Here is a 17,437-nt window from a genome sequence, read left to right on the forward strand (position 1 = left end):
TCAAAAAAAATAATAAAGCACGTAGAGAAAAATAGGTTAAGAATAGTCGTTATATCATTGAGCTTTTACCAAATCCTCTGGGCATTAGATACGAAAAACTAAAGATGATTCATGAAGGTTTTTCCTGGTAGGATTTTAGACTGAATTGAAATGGGTTTTCTTTGGTATGGGAAGATGCTCAGTAATTCAGTTGGAAATTAAGATATGAATTCAGAGTATCTGAAGACATCTGTCTCTTGGTAGAGATCTGCAACCATGAGAGCATCCACCCCCCAACCCCAAAAAACTCTCTTTCATTCACTCACTATTTTTTGACTATCGGAACCTTCAGCAACAAACCAATTGAGTCTGTACTATGTGAAGTGCAAAATGCTAGATTATGGAAAGTCAATATCTGTGAGATAGAATTCATAATATTATATTCTGTGGATTGTTGTGAACATTTACCAGAGCTTAACATTATAAGCTAACACAAGAAATGCATGGCTAGTATTACTGTATGAAATCCCACAAGTCTTCTTGCATGCTGATACAGAGGCAGAGCAGTGGAAGATTTGAAAATGTGCACAGCGCATTCCCTCTTCACAGGCAAACTTTGAAATGCTTTCAGTGCATTTACTTGGCTTTATTGTTAGAGAAGAAATTTCACAGGTAAAATTATCGTCTTAAGAGTTGATAAGATGCAATTAAACTTAATTTTTCAAAAGTTCTCAACAAATCTTTCTGAAGACTTAAAATCACAATTTCCTTTATATAGAACATATCATTTCATATTATCATTCTCTAGGTAACTTGTAAACCACTTAATACCTAAAGCCCCTCATGTTACTTTATATCTAAACAATCATTTGAAGCCTGATTATTCATAAATACGTCTTCTATTCCAGAGTAAGTTTGAGAAAAGCCAGCGCTCACATCTGTCTTGGTTTTAGTCAGAGTAAGGTGAAGGTACCCAGTTGTACAACTTCCACACTTTGATACCCTGAGTAAGTCTTTACAGAAAGACTTCATTGTTGGTTTAAGGTAAATTCTTGGCATGTTACACATACAGGTGTTCACTGTAGGAGCACATAATAATAATTGAAGTTAATGTTTACTGAGTACTTCGTAAGTGCCAAGATTTGTTTTAGGCCCTTTTCATGTATTAACTTCGTTAACAATCACAACAGTCCAGTTATCCCAGTGTAACAATGAGGACACTGAAGAACAGAGAGGTGTTAAGACTTTGTCCAAGATCACATAGATTGTAAGTTAGGGTTGGGTTTCAAAGCCAGGCGCTATAGCTACAGAACCTTGTTCTAAGCTCCTGTACCATATTACCTCCTTCCAGAAGTCATAGGTTAGGGAAAATGTGGTGAAAAGCACTTAAAGAACTAGTTTCTTGTTTCATAAGTAAAATTTGCTGTATAAGTTAAATTATATATATAATTTGTTACTTAATTATTTTAAGACCAAGGTTTTTTTTTTGGTTTTTCTTTTTTGGTTTTTTTTTTTTGGTGTTACGCGGGCCTCTCACTGTTGTGGCCTCTCCCGTTGCGGAGCACAGGCTCCGGACATGCAGGCTCAGCGGCCATGGCTCACGGGCCCAGCCGCTCCGCGGCATGTGGGATCCTCCCGGACCGGGGCACAAACCCCTGTCTCCTGCATCGGCAGGCAGACTCTGAACCACTGCGCCACCAGGGAAGCCCTAAGACCAAAGTTTCAATTAATTGTTTTTATTTTCCATCTCCACAATAAAATATATTGTTCACTATTCATGGGCAGGAGCTACAGTGATTTTAGTAAATGTTAATTGTGATTTTTGTTTTCTCTTTTCCCAGTTTCATGGTTTTCTCCAAATGAAAATATCCTCACTGTTATTTTCCCAATTTTGGCTATACTTCTATTCTGGGGACAGTTTGGTGTTGTGAGTAAGTACTTACTTCTATTTTTCATTTATGTTATACTGGTTAAATTGTTATTTCTGGCAGACAATGCTGGTGAAATATTTTATTTAACCAAATTGTATTAGCAAGCATGATAACATGGTAAATAAGAATATACAGTCAATATTAATATTCTCCTTGAAGTCTATATTGTTCCTCATACTTTGCTTCAGTTCACTTTTAATTCCTAAGAAGGTTTTTTTTTCCTTAGCTTCTTAAGAATGAACATCGGGAATCCTGATAATAACAATACCTTTGACTCAACTGGTTTTAATATTTATAGAGCATTTACACATACATTATTTTCTTTGGTAAAGAGATGGTTACAGCCTACATTGGTGTTGACAAGATAGGATGACGTAGAAGGAGCGATCAAGATGGCGGAGTAGGAAGCCCCTGAGCTTACCTGCTCCCACGGCACACCAAAGTTACAACTATTTACAGAGTAACTGTCTCTGAGAACGACCTAAAGACTAACAGAGAAGGTACTCTACAATTAAAGATATAAAGAAGAAACCACAACAAGATGAGTAGGAGGGGCAGAGGTGTGGTCTTGTCAGGACCCACACTTAAGGGTCCTTAAGTAGGAGGAAAATCACAACAATGGAAATCCTCCCCGAGGACTGAGGGGTCAAGCCCCACATCCACCTCCCCATCCTGGGGGTCCTAAACCATGAATACAAGTGCCCAAAATGTCTGACTGAATACCCGTGGAACTTATGTTTGGGAGAGCCAGAGAGCTGTAGGATACCAAGACTTTGCTCTTAAAGGTGTGCACAGAAACTTACTTGCTCCAAGTCCCAGCACAGAGACAGCAGTTTGACAGGTGTCTGAGTCAGACCCACTTGCTTATCTTGGAGAGCCTCACTGAGAGACAGGAGGCAGCTGGAATTCCCCCCGGAAGTGAGATGCTGGCGGCAGCCATTTTTGTGATCTCGTTCTACCACTCCAACACCTTCACTGGAGGGCACCATATTGGAATCCTCCCTCTAGCATATTAGCTCTGGGGACCGGCACAGCCCACCAGCAATCATGCAACTTGTAGCATTTGCATGCTGACAGGTTGCACAGCCAACAGTGCTGGGGAGCCTATCATGCCCACCAGTGTGCCCACAGGAGTTGGCCTCACACACAATAAAAGGGCACAAAGAGTCCACATAGGGGACACCCCTGGAGCATCTGGCTCTGGTAGCCATAGGGAAGCTTGCTGCTGGGCCCCATAGGACATCTACATAAGGCCACTTTTCTAAGATTGGGAGATGTAATGGACCTACCTAATACATAGAAATAAACAGAGAATTAGGCAGTATGAGAGACAGAGGAATATGTTTCAAATGAAAGAACAAGAAAAACTCTCAGAAAAAGAGCTAAATGAAACAGAGATAAGCAATCTACCTGATAAAGAGTTTAAGGTAATGATCATAAAGATGCTTACTGAACTCTGGAGAAGAGTGGATGAACACAGTGAGAACTTCAACAAAGAGTTAGAAAATAGAAAAAAGAATCCATCAGAACTGAAGAATACAATAACTGAAGTGAAAAATACATTAGAGGGGATCAACAGTAGATTAGATGATACAGAAGGACAGATCAGTGATCTAGAATACAGAGTACTATAAATCACTCAAACTGAACAGAAAAAAAGAAAAAAAGAATTTTTAAAATGAGGATAGTTTGAGGGACTTTTGAGACAACATCAAGTATACTAACATTCACATTATAGGGGTCCCAGAAGGAGGAGAGAGAGAGAAAGGGGCAGAAAATATATTTGAAGAAATAATGGCTAAAACTTCCCTAATCTGGGGGATGAAAGAGATATTCAGTTCCAGGAAGCATAGAGAGTCCCAAGAAAGATGAACTCAAAGAGATCCACACCAAGACATATCACGATTAAAATGACATAACTTAAAGATAAGAGAGTTTTAAAGGCAGCAAAAGAAAAGCAACACTAGTCACAATCGTGGGAATTCCCATAACGTTATCAGCCAATTTTTCAGCAGGAATTTTACAGGCCAGAAGAGAATGACATGCTGTATTTAAAATGCTGAAAGGAAAAATCTTACTACCAAAAATATTCTACCTGGCAACATTGTCATTCATAAATGAAGGAGAGAGAAAGAATTTCCCAGACAAGCAAAAACTAAGAGTTCATCACCACCTTACAAGCTGGTTCATAAACCAGCCTTACAATAAATGTTAAAGGGTCTTCTTTAAGTGGAGAAGACAAGGTCATATCTGGAGATAAGAAAGTATATGAAAGGAAAACTCTCACTGCTAAGGCAAATATATAGTAAAGGCAGTGGATTGTCACTTAAAAAGTGAATGTTAAATGACAAAAGTTGTAAAATCAAGTATAACTACAGTAAGTGTTATTTGTGTATACAAAATAGAAAGATGTAAGTATGACATCAAAAACATAAAACAGGGTTGGGGGGAGTAAAAACATAGTTTTCAGAATGTGTTTGAACTTAAGTGACTATCAGGTTAAAGCAATCTGCTGTGTATATAGGTTCATGTATATAAACCTCATGGTAACCACAAACCAAAAACCTATAATAGCTACACAAAAAGTAAAGGGGAAGGAACTGAAACACAAAGCTAAAGAAAATCATCAAACCATGAGGGAAGAGACTAAAAGACGAAAGGAACAGACAAGAACTACAAAAGCAACCAGAAAACAATTAACAAAATGACAATAAAAGTGCATACCTATCAATAACCACTTTCAATGTAAATGGACTAAATGCTCCAATCAAAAGACACGGGATGGCTGAATGGACACAAGAACAAGACCCTTCTATATATGCTGCCTACAAAAGATTCACTTCAAACCTAAAGACATACATGCACTGAAAGTGAAAGGATGGAAAAATATGTTCCTTACAAATGGAAACAAAAAGAAAGCTGAGGTAGCAGTTCTCATATCAAGGAAAATAGACTTTAAAACAAAGACTTTAAGAGAAGACAAAAAAAAAAAAAAAAGGTGTTACATAAGGATAAAGGGATCAATCCAAGAAGAGGATATAACATTCATAAGTATTTATGCACTCAACAAAGGAGCACCTAAATATATAAAGCAAGTAGTATAGGAAAATTGACAATAATACAATAGCTGGGGACTTTGATACTCCACTTACGTCAGTGGATAGATCATCTACACAGAAAATTAATAAGAAAATATTGGCCTTAAATGACACATCAGACTTGATAGAATTAATAGACATTTATAGAACATTCCATTCAAAACCAACAGAATACACACTCTTTTCAAGTGCACGTGAAATACTCTCCAAGATAGATCACATGCTAAGCCACAAAACCAGTCTCAGTAAATTTAAAAAGATTGAAATCATATCAAGCATCTTTTCCTATCACAACAGTATGAAACTAGAAATCAGTTACAAGAAGAAAAATGGAAAAAACACAAACAAGTGGAGGCTAAACAACATGCTACTAAACAACCATTGGGTCACTGAAGAAATCAAAGAGGAAATTAAAAAATACCTGGGACAAATGAAAATGGAAACACAATGATCCAAAATCTTTGCATTGCAGCAAAAACAGTTCTAAGAGGGGAGTTTATGGTGATACAGGCCTACATCAAGAAATAAGAAAAATCTCAAATAAACAATAGAACCTTATACCTAAAGGAACTAGAAAAGAGGAACCAACAAAGCCCGAAAGTAGTAGAAAGAAGGAAATAGTAAGGATCAGAGCAAAAATAAATGAAAAAAAAGACTTTAAAAAAAAACAGTAAAAAAAGATCAGTGAAACTAAGAGCTGGCTTTTTGAAAAGATAAAATTTTATGAACCTTTAAGCCATACTCATCAAGAAAAAAAGAGAAAGGGCCCAAGTAAATGGAATAAGAAATGAAAGAGAAGTTACAATTGACACCTCAAAAATACAAAGGATCATAAGAGATTATTACTAACAGTTATACACCAGCAAATTAGACAACCTAGAAGAGATACATAAATTCTTAAAAACACACAATCTTCCAAGACTGAATCAGGAAGAGATAGAAAATCTGAGCAGTCCAATTACTGGAAGTGAAATTGAATTAGTAATCAAAAAACTCTGAACAGACAAAAGTCTGGGAGCAGATAGTTTCACAGGTGAATCTACTAAACATTTAAAGAAGAGTTATTACCTATCCTTCTCAAGCTATTCCAAAAAAATAGAAGAAGGAATACCCTCAAATTTGTTCTGTGAGGCCAGATTTACCCTGATACTAAAACCCGTCAAAGACACTAGAAAAAAAAAAAAAATACAGGACAATATCCCTGATGAACATAGATGCAAAAATCCTTGACAAAATACTAGCAAAATGAATTCAGCAGTACATTAAAAGGATCATAGGCCACAATCACATGGGATTTATCCCAGGAACGCAAGGATGTTTCAATATCCACAAATTAATTTAACATGATACGTCACATTAGCAAGACAAAAGAAAAATATCATTTGATTACCTCAATTGATGCAGAAAGAGCAGTTGACAAAATCCAACATCCATTTATGATAAACACTCAACAAAGTAGGTGTACCCAAGATAATAAAACCACGTATAACAAACCCACAGCTAACATCATATTCAATGGAGAAAAACTGAAGGCTTTTCCTCTAAGGTTAGAAACAAGACAGGATGCCCACTCTCACCACTTTTATTCAACATTGTATAGGAAGTCCTAGCCACAGCAATCAGACAAGAAAAGAGGTAAAAGGCATCCAAATTGGAAAGGCAAAAGTAAAACTGTCATATTTATGTATAACATGATGCTACATATAGAAAAGCCTAAAGACTCCATGGAAAAAATGTTAGAACTGGTAAATGAATTCAGTAAGTGGTAGCATACAAAATCAATATACAGAAATCTGTTGTATATCTATATATTAAGAATGAACTATCAGAAAGAGAAATTAAGAAAGCAATCCCATTTACAATTGCATCAAAAAAAATAAATTTAACCAAGGAGGTGAAAGACCTATAATCTGAAAACTATAAGACACTGATGAAAGAAATTGAAGACAACACAGACAAATGGAAATATATTCTGTGCTCATAGATTGAAAGAATTAATATCGTTAAATTGTCCATACTACCCAAAGCAATCTACAGATTTAATGAATCCCTATCAAAATACCAATGGCATTTTTTAAAGAACTGGAACACATAATCTTAAAATTTTCATGGAAACACAAAAGACCCTGTATAAACAATCTTAAGAAAGAAGAACACAAAAAAAAAAAAAAGAAAGAAAGAAAAACAAAGCTGCAGGTTATCACTCTCTTTGATTTCAAACTATACCACAAAGCTTTAGTAATCAAAACTGTATGTTACTGGCACAAAAACAGACACAAAGATCAATGGAACAGAATAGAGAGCCCAGAAAGAAACCCACACACTTATGGTCAACTAATTTACAATAAAGGAGCCAAGACTATACAGTGGGGGAAAGACAGTCTCTCTTCAATAAATGGTTTTGGTAAAACTGGACAGGTATGTGGAAAAGCATGAAACTGGACTACTTTTAGTAGTCTAAACTTTTAAACTTCATTTATTTATTTATTTGTTTGTTTGTTTATTGGCTGTGTTGGGTCTTCGTTGCTGCGTGCGGGCTTTCTCTAGTTGCAGTGAGTGGGGGCTACTCTTCGTTGTGGTGCGCAGGCTTCTCATTGCGGTGGCTTCTCTTGTTGTGGAGCATGGGCTCTAGGTGCACAGGCTTCAGTAGTTGTGGCACATGGGCTCAGTAGTTGTGGCTCACGGGCTCTAAAGCGCAGGCTCAGTAGTTGTGGCGCATGGGTTAGTTGCTCCACGGCATGTGGGATCTTCCCAGACCAGGGCTTAAACCCGTGTCCCATGCATTGGCAGGCAGATTCTTAACCATGGTACCAGGGAAGTCCCAAAACTTTTAAAATGTAAGATTTATTTCTCATCTCCCTATAGCACACTGAAATAGTCATTGAAGGCTGGTAAACATTTATATAAGGCAAGGAGTAATTAATGGCTGATTTCATTTATTTATTTTATTCACTAGTGCAACCCTTATAAAATGAAAGCTAGTAAAATATTGTAGTGGATTGACCTATTATATATTTCATGAATTTTACTCAGAAGTTTAAGTCATGTGTATCTAAAGTGATACATAAAAATGGAAGGGAAATGACTGATTATGTATTCTAAGGATTCTTTTCAATGTATGGCACTCTGGAAATGCTTTGTGATTTCAAATCTGTTCTCAACTTTTGTATAAAAGGGCAAAAAAGAGGGAGAAAGGGCTAAGGGAGAAAACTGTCAAGATATTTCACAACTCTTACTTTCAAAACAGTGTCTAAAATTCTTATGGAAATTTTCTTAGAATTTCAGTAAGTCTTTTATATCAAGAAAAAGACCGGTATAGCACGAAGACCTTGTCCACTGATGTTAGGGAAAGCCTTTATCCCTATTGGCAGACTCAGGCCTTAAGGCCTATGTCATATGATTTAAACAGGCAATAGCTTTTTTCTAAGATCATGAAATCATTTCGCTGAAGTGTGATTTGTTGCATTTGGATTGATTGAACTGTGCTGATCGTGACATTACCATTAGTAACATATTATTTTTAGTGGACTGAACCGGGAGTGTATTCACTATCAGCCGTATTCTTACAAAATAAGCTTTACCATTGTTTTTCTGACTTAAAAAAAAGTAATACATATCACTTTAGGATACCTTATACAACATAGGAAGTCTAGAGAAAAAACAAAAATCATCTAGAGTCTCACAGCCTGGAAATAAACTATTGAGGTATTCTAGTGAATTTCTCCTTCCCTTTCTGTCTTCTTTCTTGAAAAAGGAAAAACCATAAATGGACTCATATAGCTTACATACTTGTAAATGCTGATTTGCCTCCCGTGTTTTCAGAAATCTTTTTGTAGTTGCCTGTGCTCTACTTTTATGGATGTACTATAATTTACTTAACTCTCATCTTGATGGATATTAAGGGTATTTCCAAATTTTCTTGATACTATGAAAGTATCTAGTGTTACATACCTTTAGTACATACTAAAGGTATGTAACACTAGAAATGGCAGAGATAGTATTTTAAGCCTCATGATACATGTTGCCAACATGTTTTCCAGCACCATTGTATCAATTACTACTGCAGGTGAGAATACCTGTCTTTTACCTCACAAGCTTGACATCATTATAATTCTAAAATCTTTGGTAATTCGATGGTTAAAAAACATCATCTTAATTTTCATTTTTGTGTTAGGGTAAATGTTCTTTTTTATATGTATTCTATTGGTCATATTTTTTGGGGGGCCATGCCTTGTGGGATCTTGGTTCCCTGACCTGGGATCAAACCCGTGCCCCCTGCAGTGGAAGCACGGAGTCCTAAACACTGGACCAGCAGGGAACTCCCTTCTATTGATCATATTTTAAGGAATGTGATCATAAACCTAAAAAAATATTTTAGTGGCAATTTTTTTTTGTAAATAATTTTTTAACATCTTTATTGGAGTATAATTGCTTTACAATGGTGTGATAGTTTCTGCTGTATAACAAACTGAATCAGCTATACCTAAACATATATCCCTTTATCCCCTCCCTCTTGCGTCTCCCTCCCACCCTCCCTATCCCACCCCTCTAGGTGGTCACAAAGCACCGAGCTAATCTCCCTGTGCTGTGCCGCTGCTTCCCACTAGCTATCTATTTTACATTTGGTAGTGTATATATGTCCACATAGTGGCAATTTTTTAATTAGGCTCATCTTAGAACAAGTAAATGTAGTGTGTGTGTGTGTGTGTGTGTGTGTGTGTGTGTGTGTAGGAGGTACCTATATACTTGATTCACCCAGCCTGCGCTCACATTTAAAGGTGTTTTTGATAATAGTACCTAAATATTTGTAGAGCTCTTGCTTTGTGTGATAAGCACTGTGCAAAGTACTCTACATCTGAAATCACATTTACTTCTTTCAGGAACTCTATGGGGATAGATACTGTTGTTATCATTCCCATTTTATAGACAAGAGACAGAGGCACAGATTGGTTAGGCAATTTGCCCACCATCACCCAACTGTTTCTTGGTAGTACTGGGATTTGAAACAGTGCTATTTACCACTACATTATAGTGCCTCCCTGTCTTGAAATTATTTGGAATGTGTTTTTGTTTTCTTTTCCCAAGAAGGGTGAACCTATATCTGGATATACACACTGAGTAAAAGAAACTGTTATTTATAGAGTAGAATGTGGACCCACTTTATTTATTCAATAAATGTCTTTTGACAGGGTACCCTCTGATTACTAGGCACTGGGCGGTATGCTAGAGATGTAGAAGTGAAATGTAAATTGCCCCTGGCTTTGTAGCACTGCTCTGTGCCTTCTGTCACATCTTCAGGATAGATATGAATCTAAATCTACTTCTCCCTTGGTACGCTTTGTAGGAGGCCTCCTGTTTATGGCCTGGGGATTCCACCAACAGGAAAGCCCCCTTTTTCCCCACTTGCTGCTTGGTTTTGCATTTTTTATATCAAGAAAAAGACTTGGGGCTTCCCTGGTGGCGCAGTGGTTGAGAGTCCGCCTGCCGATGCAGGGGACACGGGTTCGTGACCCGGTCGGATCCCACATGCCGCGGAGCGGCTGGGCCCATGAGCCATGGCCGCTGAGCCTGCGCATCCAGAGCCTGTGCTCCGCAACGGGAGAGGCCACAACAGTGAGAGGCCCGCATACCGCAAAAAGAAAAAAAAAAGACTTGAATCAAGTCTTTACATGCTCTAAAGTATTAATAGTAACTCAGACCCATGACTTTCTAAGTTTCTAGTTCCTTTTAACTTTTTCTGTACTTGACCTCAGGGGGTTTCTCTCTGGTTTTTCTAGCTCAGAGTGTCATTCTTTTTGGTGATCCAAGATAAAACCTAAACCCTGTGTCAGCTAAACATCCAGTTATGACAGCAGATTATGCTTTCACTTTGAGGAGAAAGAGTTTCTTTATACCAGAACTGTATCTTGAACTGTATCTCAGGATGCCATTGATCCTACTGAGAAAGAAGCCTTGAGAAGACTTCTAAACTCTGGAAGCCAAGCCAAGGGGTCCCAAACGTGGTGAGCCTTAGACCACATTTTGAAGACAAAGGTCTCTCACGGGAAAATGTTCCTAAATACCTTTGCCTTTAGCTTTAACTTACAAGCTTTTAAGCAGAATCTTACGCTTAGCACACAGCTCAGAGAATCCTCGAATCAAACACTGAGCCTTAACCAAAGTAACAATTTTCTTAATAGTATTGCATTTCAGGTATTTTGTTTTTGTTCTGAAAACTGTACCAACTCAGTTTTCCACTGCACTGACAATTATGTTTCTGGCTGATTTTCAGGGTTGTCCTTCCTTACTCTTTGACAATATAACAGGTATTTTCTACCATTTAGATGTTTGATGAATGATTTCAATTGCTGCCCATCGAGACCTGTAGTTTTTATAGGATTAAGGTTCAACTTCATATCAAGAACTGGATAACATCGGGGAAGGGGAAGGGGAAGCTGGGACGAAGTGAGAGAGTGGCATGGACATATATACACTACCAAATATAAGACAGATAGCTAGTGGGAAGCAGCTGTATAGCACAGGGAGATCAGCTCGGTGCTTTGAGACCACCTAGAGGGGTGGGATAGGGAGGGTGGGAGGGAGACGCAAGAGGGAGGGGATATGGGGATATATGTATATATATAGCTGATTCACTTCATTATAAAGCAGAAACTAACACAACATTGTAAAGCAATTATACTCCAATAAAGATGTTAAAAAAAATAACTGGATAACATGTTGAAATTCTTTGAGATAGGAGTATCTATTCTTATTTTTTCTTCTTTAGAACTGTTGTATTATTCAGTGAATCCCTGCTTTACACAGAACTGCGGGACTATAAATATGACCATATAAGCTGAAACTCTGCAGAACAATCTAATAATAAATGCCAAAGTTTACTATAGTTCCGTGACCTTTAAACTTTTTGTCAAAACATTAAAACCTCTCTTACTGTCAGTAATAAATGTATTAGGAAATGAAGAAAATAGTAAAACTAATATTTAGTACATGATAAAACATAAAAAACATTGAGAATTGAAGAATTTTATCAAGGGTAGTTTGAAAAATGCTTGCCTCCTCTTCTCATATAACTGAATACAGAGCAAGCATCTTGTCTATGCCTTGGTGAATTGTCATACTCCTTTCTAAGATCGGATCAGCTTCCATCACTTTCAATGTCATGAACTATCCATCGCAAAGAATTCCTTTCATGTGAAGTTTTTCTGCCAGAGTCACGTCCTCTGGGACATCTTCATTCTTTGTCACAGCTGCCTCATTGTCCTCATGTATGCCAATAAGTTCACTTTTACTAAGTTCTTCTGGCTGCGTATCTAGACTCTCTTGAACGGCAGTAGTGTTGACATTCCACAGTCAGCTATTCTGTAACCGCAGTTACTTTCTATTCGAATTTCGCTTCCAGCATTATCACATCTCGTTTCTTTGCTCCCTCACCTTTATTGCCCTGTTTCCTCTTTTGATTATCCATTGTAAAATGTTGCAGTGGCTTATGACTGGGAGACAGGAGGTAACACAACATATGCTTTGCTGTCTGTGCGTGAATTGAATAACAGATGTGCAGTGACCAGTCACCAGCAGTCTTTGAAAAGGGTAACATGAGTGGTCACTGATCATGATGCATATCTGTTATTTATGCAGTGATTTGTGAATTGAAGAGATATCAGAGAAGTTTACAATTTATGCAATTACTCAGTTAATATATTGTGAACTCTGTTTTGGGGGAACTTGTGTTATTTAACTAAATGATGGTAACTGAAATTCATGCATGTCAGAACCGGGCAAAGAGAGAACAGCTGTAATTTATTTCAAATTTGTGCATTCTAGGCATCTTTCATTTCGTTTTCTAACTTTCTAGTCCCTGCTCAAGATTATTCCTTCCACAAGGATTTTGGTTACTGCTCAAGGGTCTCTACAGAAATTGGTTAGGGGTATCTATAGAAATCATTGTTGGAAAATTCAAGGAAAAAAATTCTCCATCACAACAGCCTTGAGATCCTATTAAGTCCTTGAGTGCAATCTTGAGGAGTAGCTTAATATTGAACGTGATTAGGCCATGAAAACACATTTAAAAGAAGTAATGGAACAGAATTTCTTTGTAGATTAGAAAAATCATTCCGACCGAAGTAAAGACGTATACTAACTGCACCAGGAAATTTCTGTCCACAAAGGTAAAGTATCATCATGATAGATATTATTACAAAGAATTCTATTAAATAATCTTGGACTCCCATTGCTTTCCCTTGGTCCTGTCCACATAATTATCAAATTCTGTTATTAAATCGTGTTTTTATACACTGATTTTATTGTGGAAGGAACTGAACAAAACTATAGTTTAGCAGTATACTCTTTTGTAGAAATACAGTTGCTATTCCTTTGACCCTTTCCCAATTCAAACGTCCCAACTTCCTGCATATATTCTGAAGGTGTGGCACCATCCACAAGACCAGGAATGTTTGGAACCAAGGAAAGGAAGTTAGTGTGTTAGACATCATCTTCTTTTATCTTTTATATTCAAAGTGCTTCAAAGCCCAGGCTTCATAAAGATTGGGCTCTTTTATTGCCGGGCCCTGTAGACTGGGAATGTGATTTCTAGTCAGTCTTCATTTTGACAAAATTATTTCATCGAAACAAGTTGGATAGTGTATGGAGTCCATTATAAAATTATTTTACTCTCCTTCTGGCAAGTAATCAGTTTATTATTGGCATTAATATTCATTTTTATCCAGCACCAGTTTCACAAAGCCTTCACTGTTTTTTTAATGTGTGTTAAATATTTTTAAAATAGTAGTTTTAATTTAATTTAATAAAAAATTTGAAATTGTAATTTTATTTTAAAACTTATGAGATGTGCTTTATCCTGCATTGGAGACAATATTGATGTGCAGCTCAACAGAAACCAAAAACATTCTAAAATTACTTTCCGAGAGTTATCAGAAGATAGCACTGTAATAATAAAATCAAACGTGTCTCCCTTTATGATTTTTTCCTTTTTTTTTTTTTTTTTTTTTTGTGGTAGGCGGGCCTCTCACTGTTGTGGCCTCTCCCGTTGCGGAGCACAGGCTCCAGACGTGCAGGCTCAGCGGCCATGGCTCACCGGCCCAGCCGCTCTGCGGCATGTGGGATTCTCCCGGACCGGGGCACGAACCCGTGTCCCCTGCATCGGCAGGCGGACTCTCAACCACTGCGCCACCAGGGAAGCCCCGATTTTTTCCTTATTTGATGTGCATTTTACCTCACTGTTTAACCTTCCTGTTTGCCACTAACTCACTAATCACTTAGTAAGGGATCATTTAAATGTCATGCATTATAACAGGCATTGAGTTCATGGATTTTAGGGTTTTGTTAGGTGGACTTCAGCCTGTGTGGGTCTATGTGGGCTTATTGAATACCATCTTTGGGGTGTCATTAAAACTAAGATGATAGTTTTATTTGATCTCCAAGTTGAGCCTGGTAATTTCACTAGACTTCTTCTGCCACAGCCTGCATTCTGTCTCGTATGTGCTTTATGTCAGTGACAAGGAGACAAGAAAACCTTAATGGAGTAGCTATTCATAGTATTAGCCACGTTTCTTCAGGTGGCTAGAGGGACATGTCATTTCTCTGTTCACATGAATCTGACAGATTAAATACATAATAGGGCTTTCTTAGGCTAGGGTAGACCCACACCTTTTATTTAACTGGAGAAGAAGATCTGGGAGTAACACTTCCCATGACACATTCCCCACCAACACACACACTCATTCCATATTAGAATGTCAGGAGCACTGAGGCAGAAGTACTTGTCTTTGTTCACTGTCAGCACTTAGAATAGTGATTGTCACATAGTAGGTGCTCGATCAACTGTTACTGAATAAAGTAACCTCTACTCCTACCTCAATTTGGTTGGTATGACTTGGGCTAATAAAAGGGCCCAGTACATGGTGGGCACACAGTAAGTTTTTATAGAGCAAGCAAATGAACAACCTATCTCATCTCTGAGAAGAAGCTGGCTAGATTTAATTACTTTATAGACGGTATAAAAGGGAAACTTTTAGAATTCCTAATTTGTTGAAAAAACTTGACATTGTCTCCCCATATATTTGGTATTCCCGTGTCAGGCAGCACTAAGTTTATAAGTATCTGTTAAAAATGTAAGTACCAACCATACCCAGTGTTGGTCAGAATGTGGAGCAACAGGAACTCTCATACATTGCTGGCGGGAGTGCAAAACGGTACAGCCTCTTTGTAAGACAGTTTGGTGGTTTCATGTAAAACTAAATGTGCTCTTTCCATATGACCCAGTAATTGTGCTCCTTTGGGTATTTACCCAAATGGAGTTGAAAACTTAAGTCCACACAGAAACCTACACATGGATGTTTATAGCTGCTTTCTTCATCATTGCCAAAACTTGGAAGCAACCAAGATATTCTTCAAGAGGATAATGGATACACTGGGTGGTACATCCCGACAATAGAATATTATTCATCACTGAAAACAAATGAGCTGTCAATCATGAAAAGACATGGAGGAACCTTAAATACATATTCCTAAGTAAAAGAAGCCAATCTGAAAAGGCTACATACTATATGATTCCATCTATAAAGCATTATGGAAAAGGCAAAACTATGCAGGCAATTAAAGACACAGACCTACTAGAGAATGGACTTGAGGATATGGGGAGCGGGAAGAGTAGGCTGTGACAAAGTGAGAGAGTGGCATGGACATATATACACTACCAAATGTAAAATAGATAGCTAGTGGGAAGCAGCCGCATAGCCCAGGGAGATCAGCTCGGTGCTTTGTGACCATCTAGAGGGGTGGGATAGGGAGGGTGGGAGGGAGACGCGAGAGGGAAGAGATATAGGAACATATGTATATGTATAACTGATTCACTTTGTTATAAAGCAGAAACTAACACACCATCGTAAAGCAATTATACTTCAATAAAGACGTTAAAAAAAAAAAAATGTCAGTGGTTGCTAGGAGTGGGTGGTGGGGAGGAGAGATGCACAGGCAGAGCACAAAGGATTTTTAGGCAGTGAAGATACTCTGTATAATATACAATATTGGATATATGGCATTATAAATTTGTCCAAACCCATAGAATGTACAGCACCAAGAGTGAACCCTAATGTAAACTATGGACTTTGGGTGATTATGATGGGTCAATGCAGGTTCATCCTTAGTAAAAAAAAAAAAAAAAAAAAAAGTATCATTCTTGTGAGTGAAGTTGATAATTAGGAAGGCTATGCATATGTGGGGGAAGGGAGTATATGGTAATTCTCTGTACCTCCCTCTCAATTTTGTTGTAAACCTGAAACTGCGCTTAAAAAAAAGTCTTTAAAAAATGTAAATACTGTATTTCCCCTATTTTATTTTGTGCATTTATTTCAGTACTTTTAGCTAAGGTCTATCGTTGAAAGCATGGGGATTTTTGCCAGAAAATCATACCAGGAAGTTTGATAAGAGCCTGCAGTTAAGAACACATTAAATTATCTTAATGCTAAATGTTCGGGGAATTACTTGAATTTATTTTCATTGTTACATTTAAAGTTTTGATAGGTTTGATAAATAAGAACAAATCCACTTATTAAAGGACAAGAACAGATCACACACACAAAAAAAAATCCTTAAGATTAGTGGGTTCTGTGGCATCTATATCAGATTCCTGACCATTTAGCTAGCTGGAAACATGACATCTGAACCTAGCAACAAGATACTTTCTCCAAACTTGCTATGGGACCTGCTAAAATGTGGCCATTGTAAGCAAAGAAAATGAGTGAAAAGAAACCCTTTTTAAAGGTTTACAAAAGAAAACATGAAGATAACCTTTCATTGCCTGTGGTTACTTAAGTAGACCCCACTAGTATATTTGTTAGAAATTGCTGCTTAATTTTGAGGAAGAGGTTAGGTAGCCTTGAAAATTAGTAGTTGAACCAATCAACAGGAATGAAAGCTACCTCCAAAAGGTTTTGAAAAGACCATTCTATGATAGCAACCCTGTCAATAATAGCATTTTGTGGCATTTTATTTTTGTTTGTATTGTTGATATTATTTTTCTCCTACGGCTCTTGTAAGCCTGAAGAGATTGAATTTTATATGAGGTTCAAACTCTTATTTTTCTTAAGCATGGTGTAAGTCACTTTTTGTGTGAATTTATACTGGACTCTAAGGTGAATTGTTGTTGCTTGATCTTTGTAGCTCTTTTATGTACTGAATTAAACCTAGAAGAGTCTCTTATGAATGTTTGATTGTGAAGTACATTTGAAACAGTTTCTATTTCATAACCCTTTTGCAGAACTTTCAGACTCTCTTTAAATAATAGTATACATGGGATTAAAATGGAAACATGGGATTAGAATGGACACACGTCTAGAGAAAGTTTCTTTTTCTGTGTCTGTGCCTTTTGTGACCTCTACACTGAATTTCATCCTAGCCAGTGTTTGACCCTAG

The 17,437-nt window shown here is 37.4% G+C and overlaps 1 protein-coding gene across 2 annotated transcripts in view; it reads left to right on the forward strand.

The window, feature by feature from the left end:
* CD47 (CD47 molecule) overlaps nucleotides 1–17,437 on the forward strand; it is a 54,436-nt gene that overhangs the window by 21,642 nt on the left and 15,357 nt on the right. For both annotated transcript variants that reach the window (XM_082655552.1, XM_082655553.1), the window contains exon 3: nucleotides 1,821–1,910. In XM_082655552.1, coding sequence (XP_082511678.1) covers nucleotides 1,821–1,910 — 90 coding nt within the window. The remainder of the gene's footprint in view (nucleotides 1–1,820; nucleotides 1,911–17,437) is intronic.

The sequence above is a fragment of the Grampus griseus genome, assembly GCF_964374135.1.
Source record: "Grampus griseus genome assembly, chromosome: 5".
Taxonomy (NCBI): domain Eukaryota; kingdom Metazoa; phylum Chordata; class Mammalia; order Artiodactyla; family Delphinidae; genus Grampus; species Grampus griseus.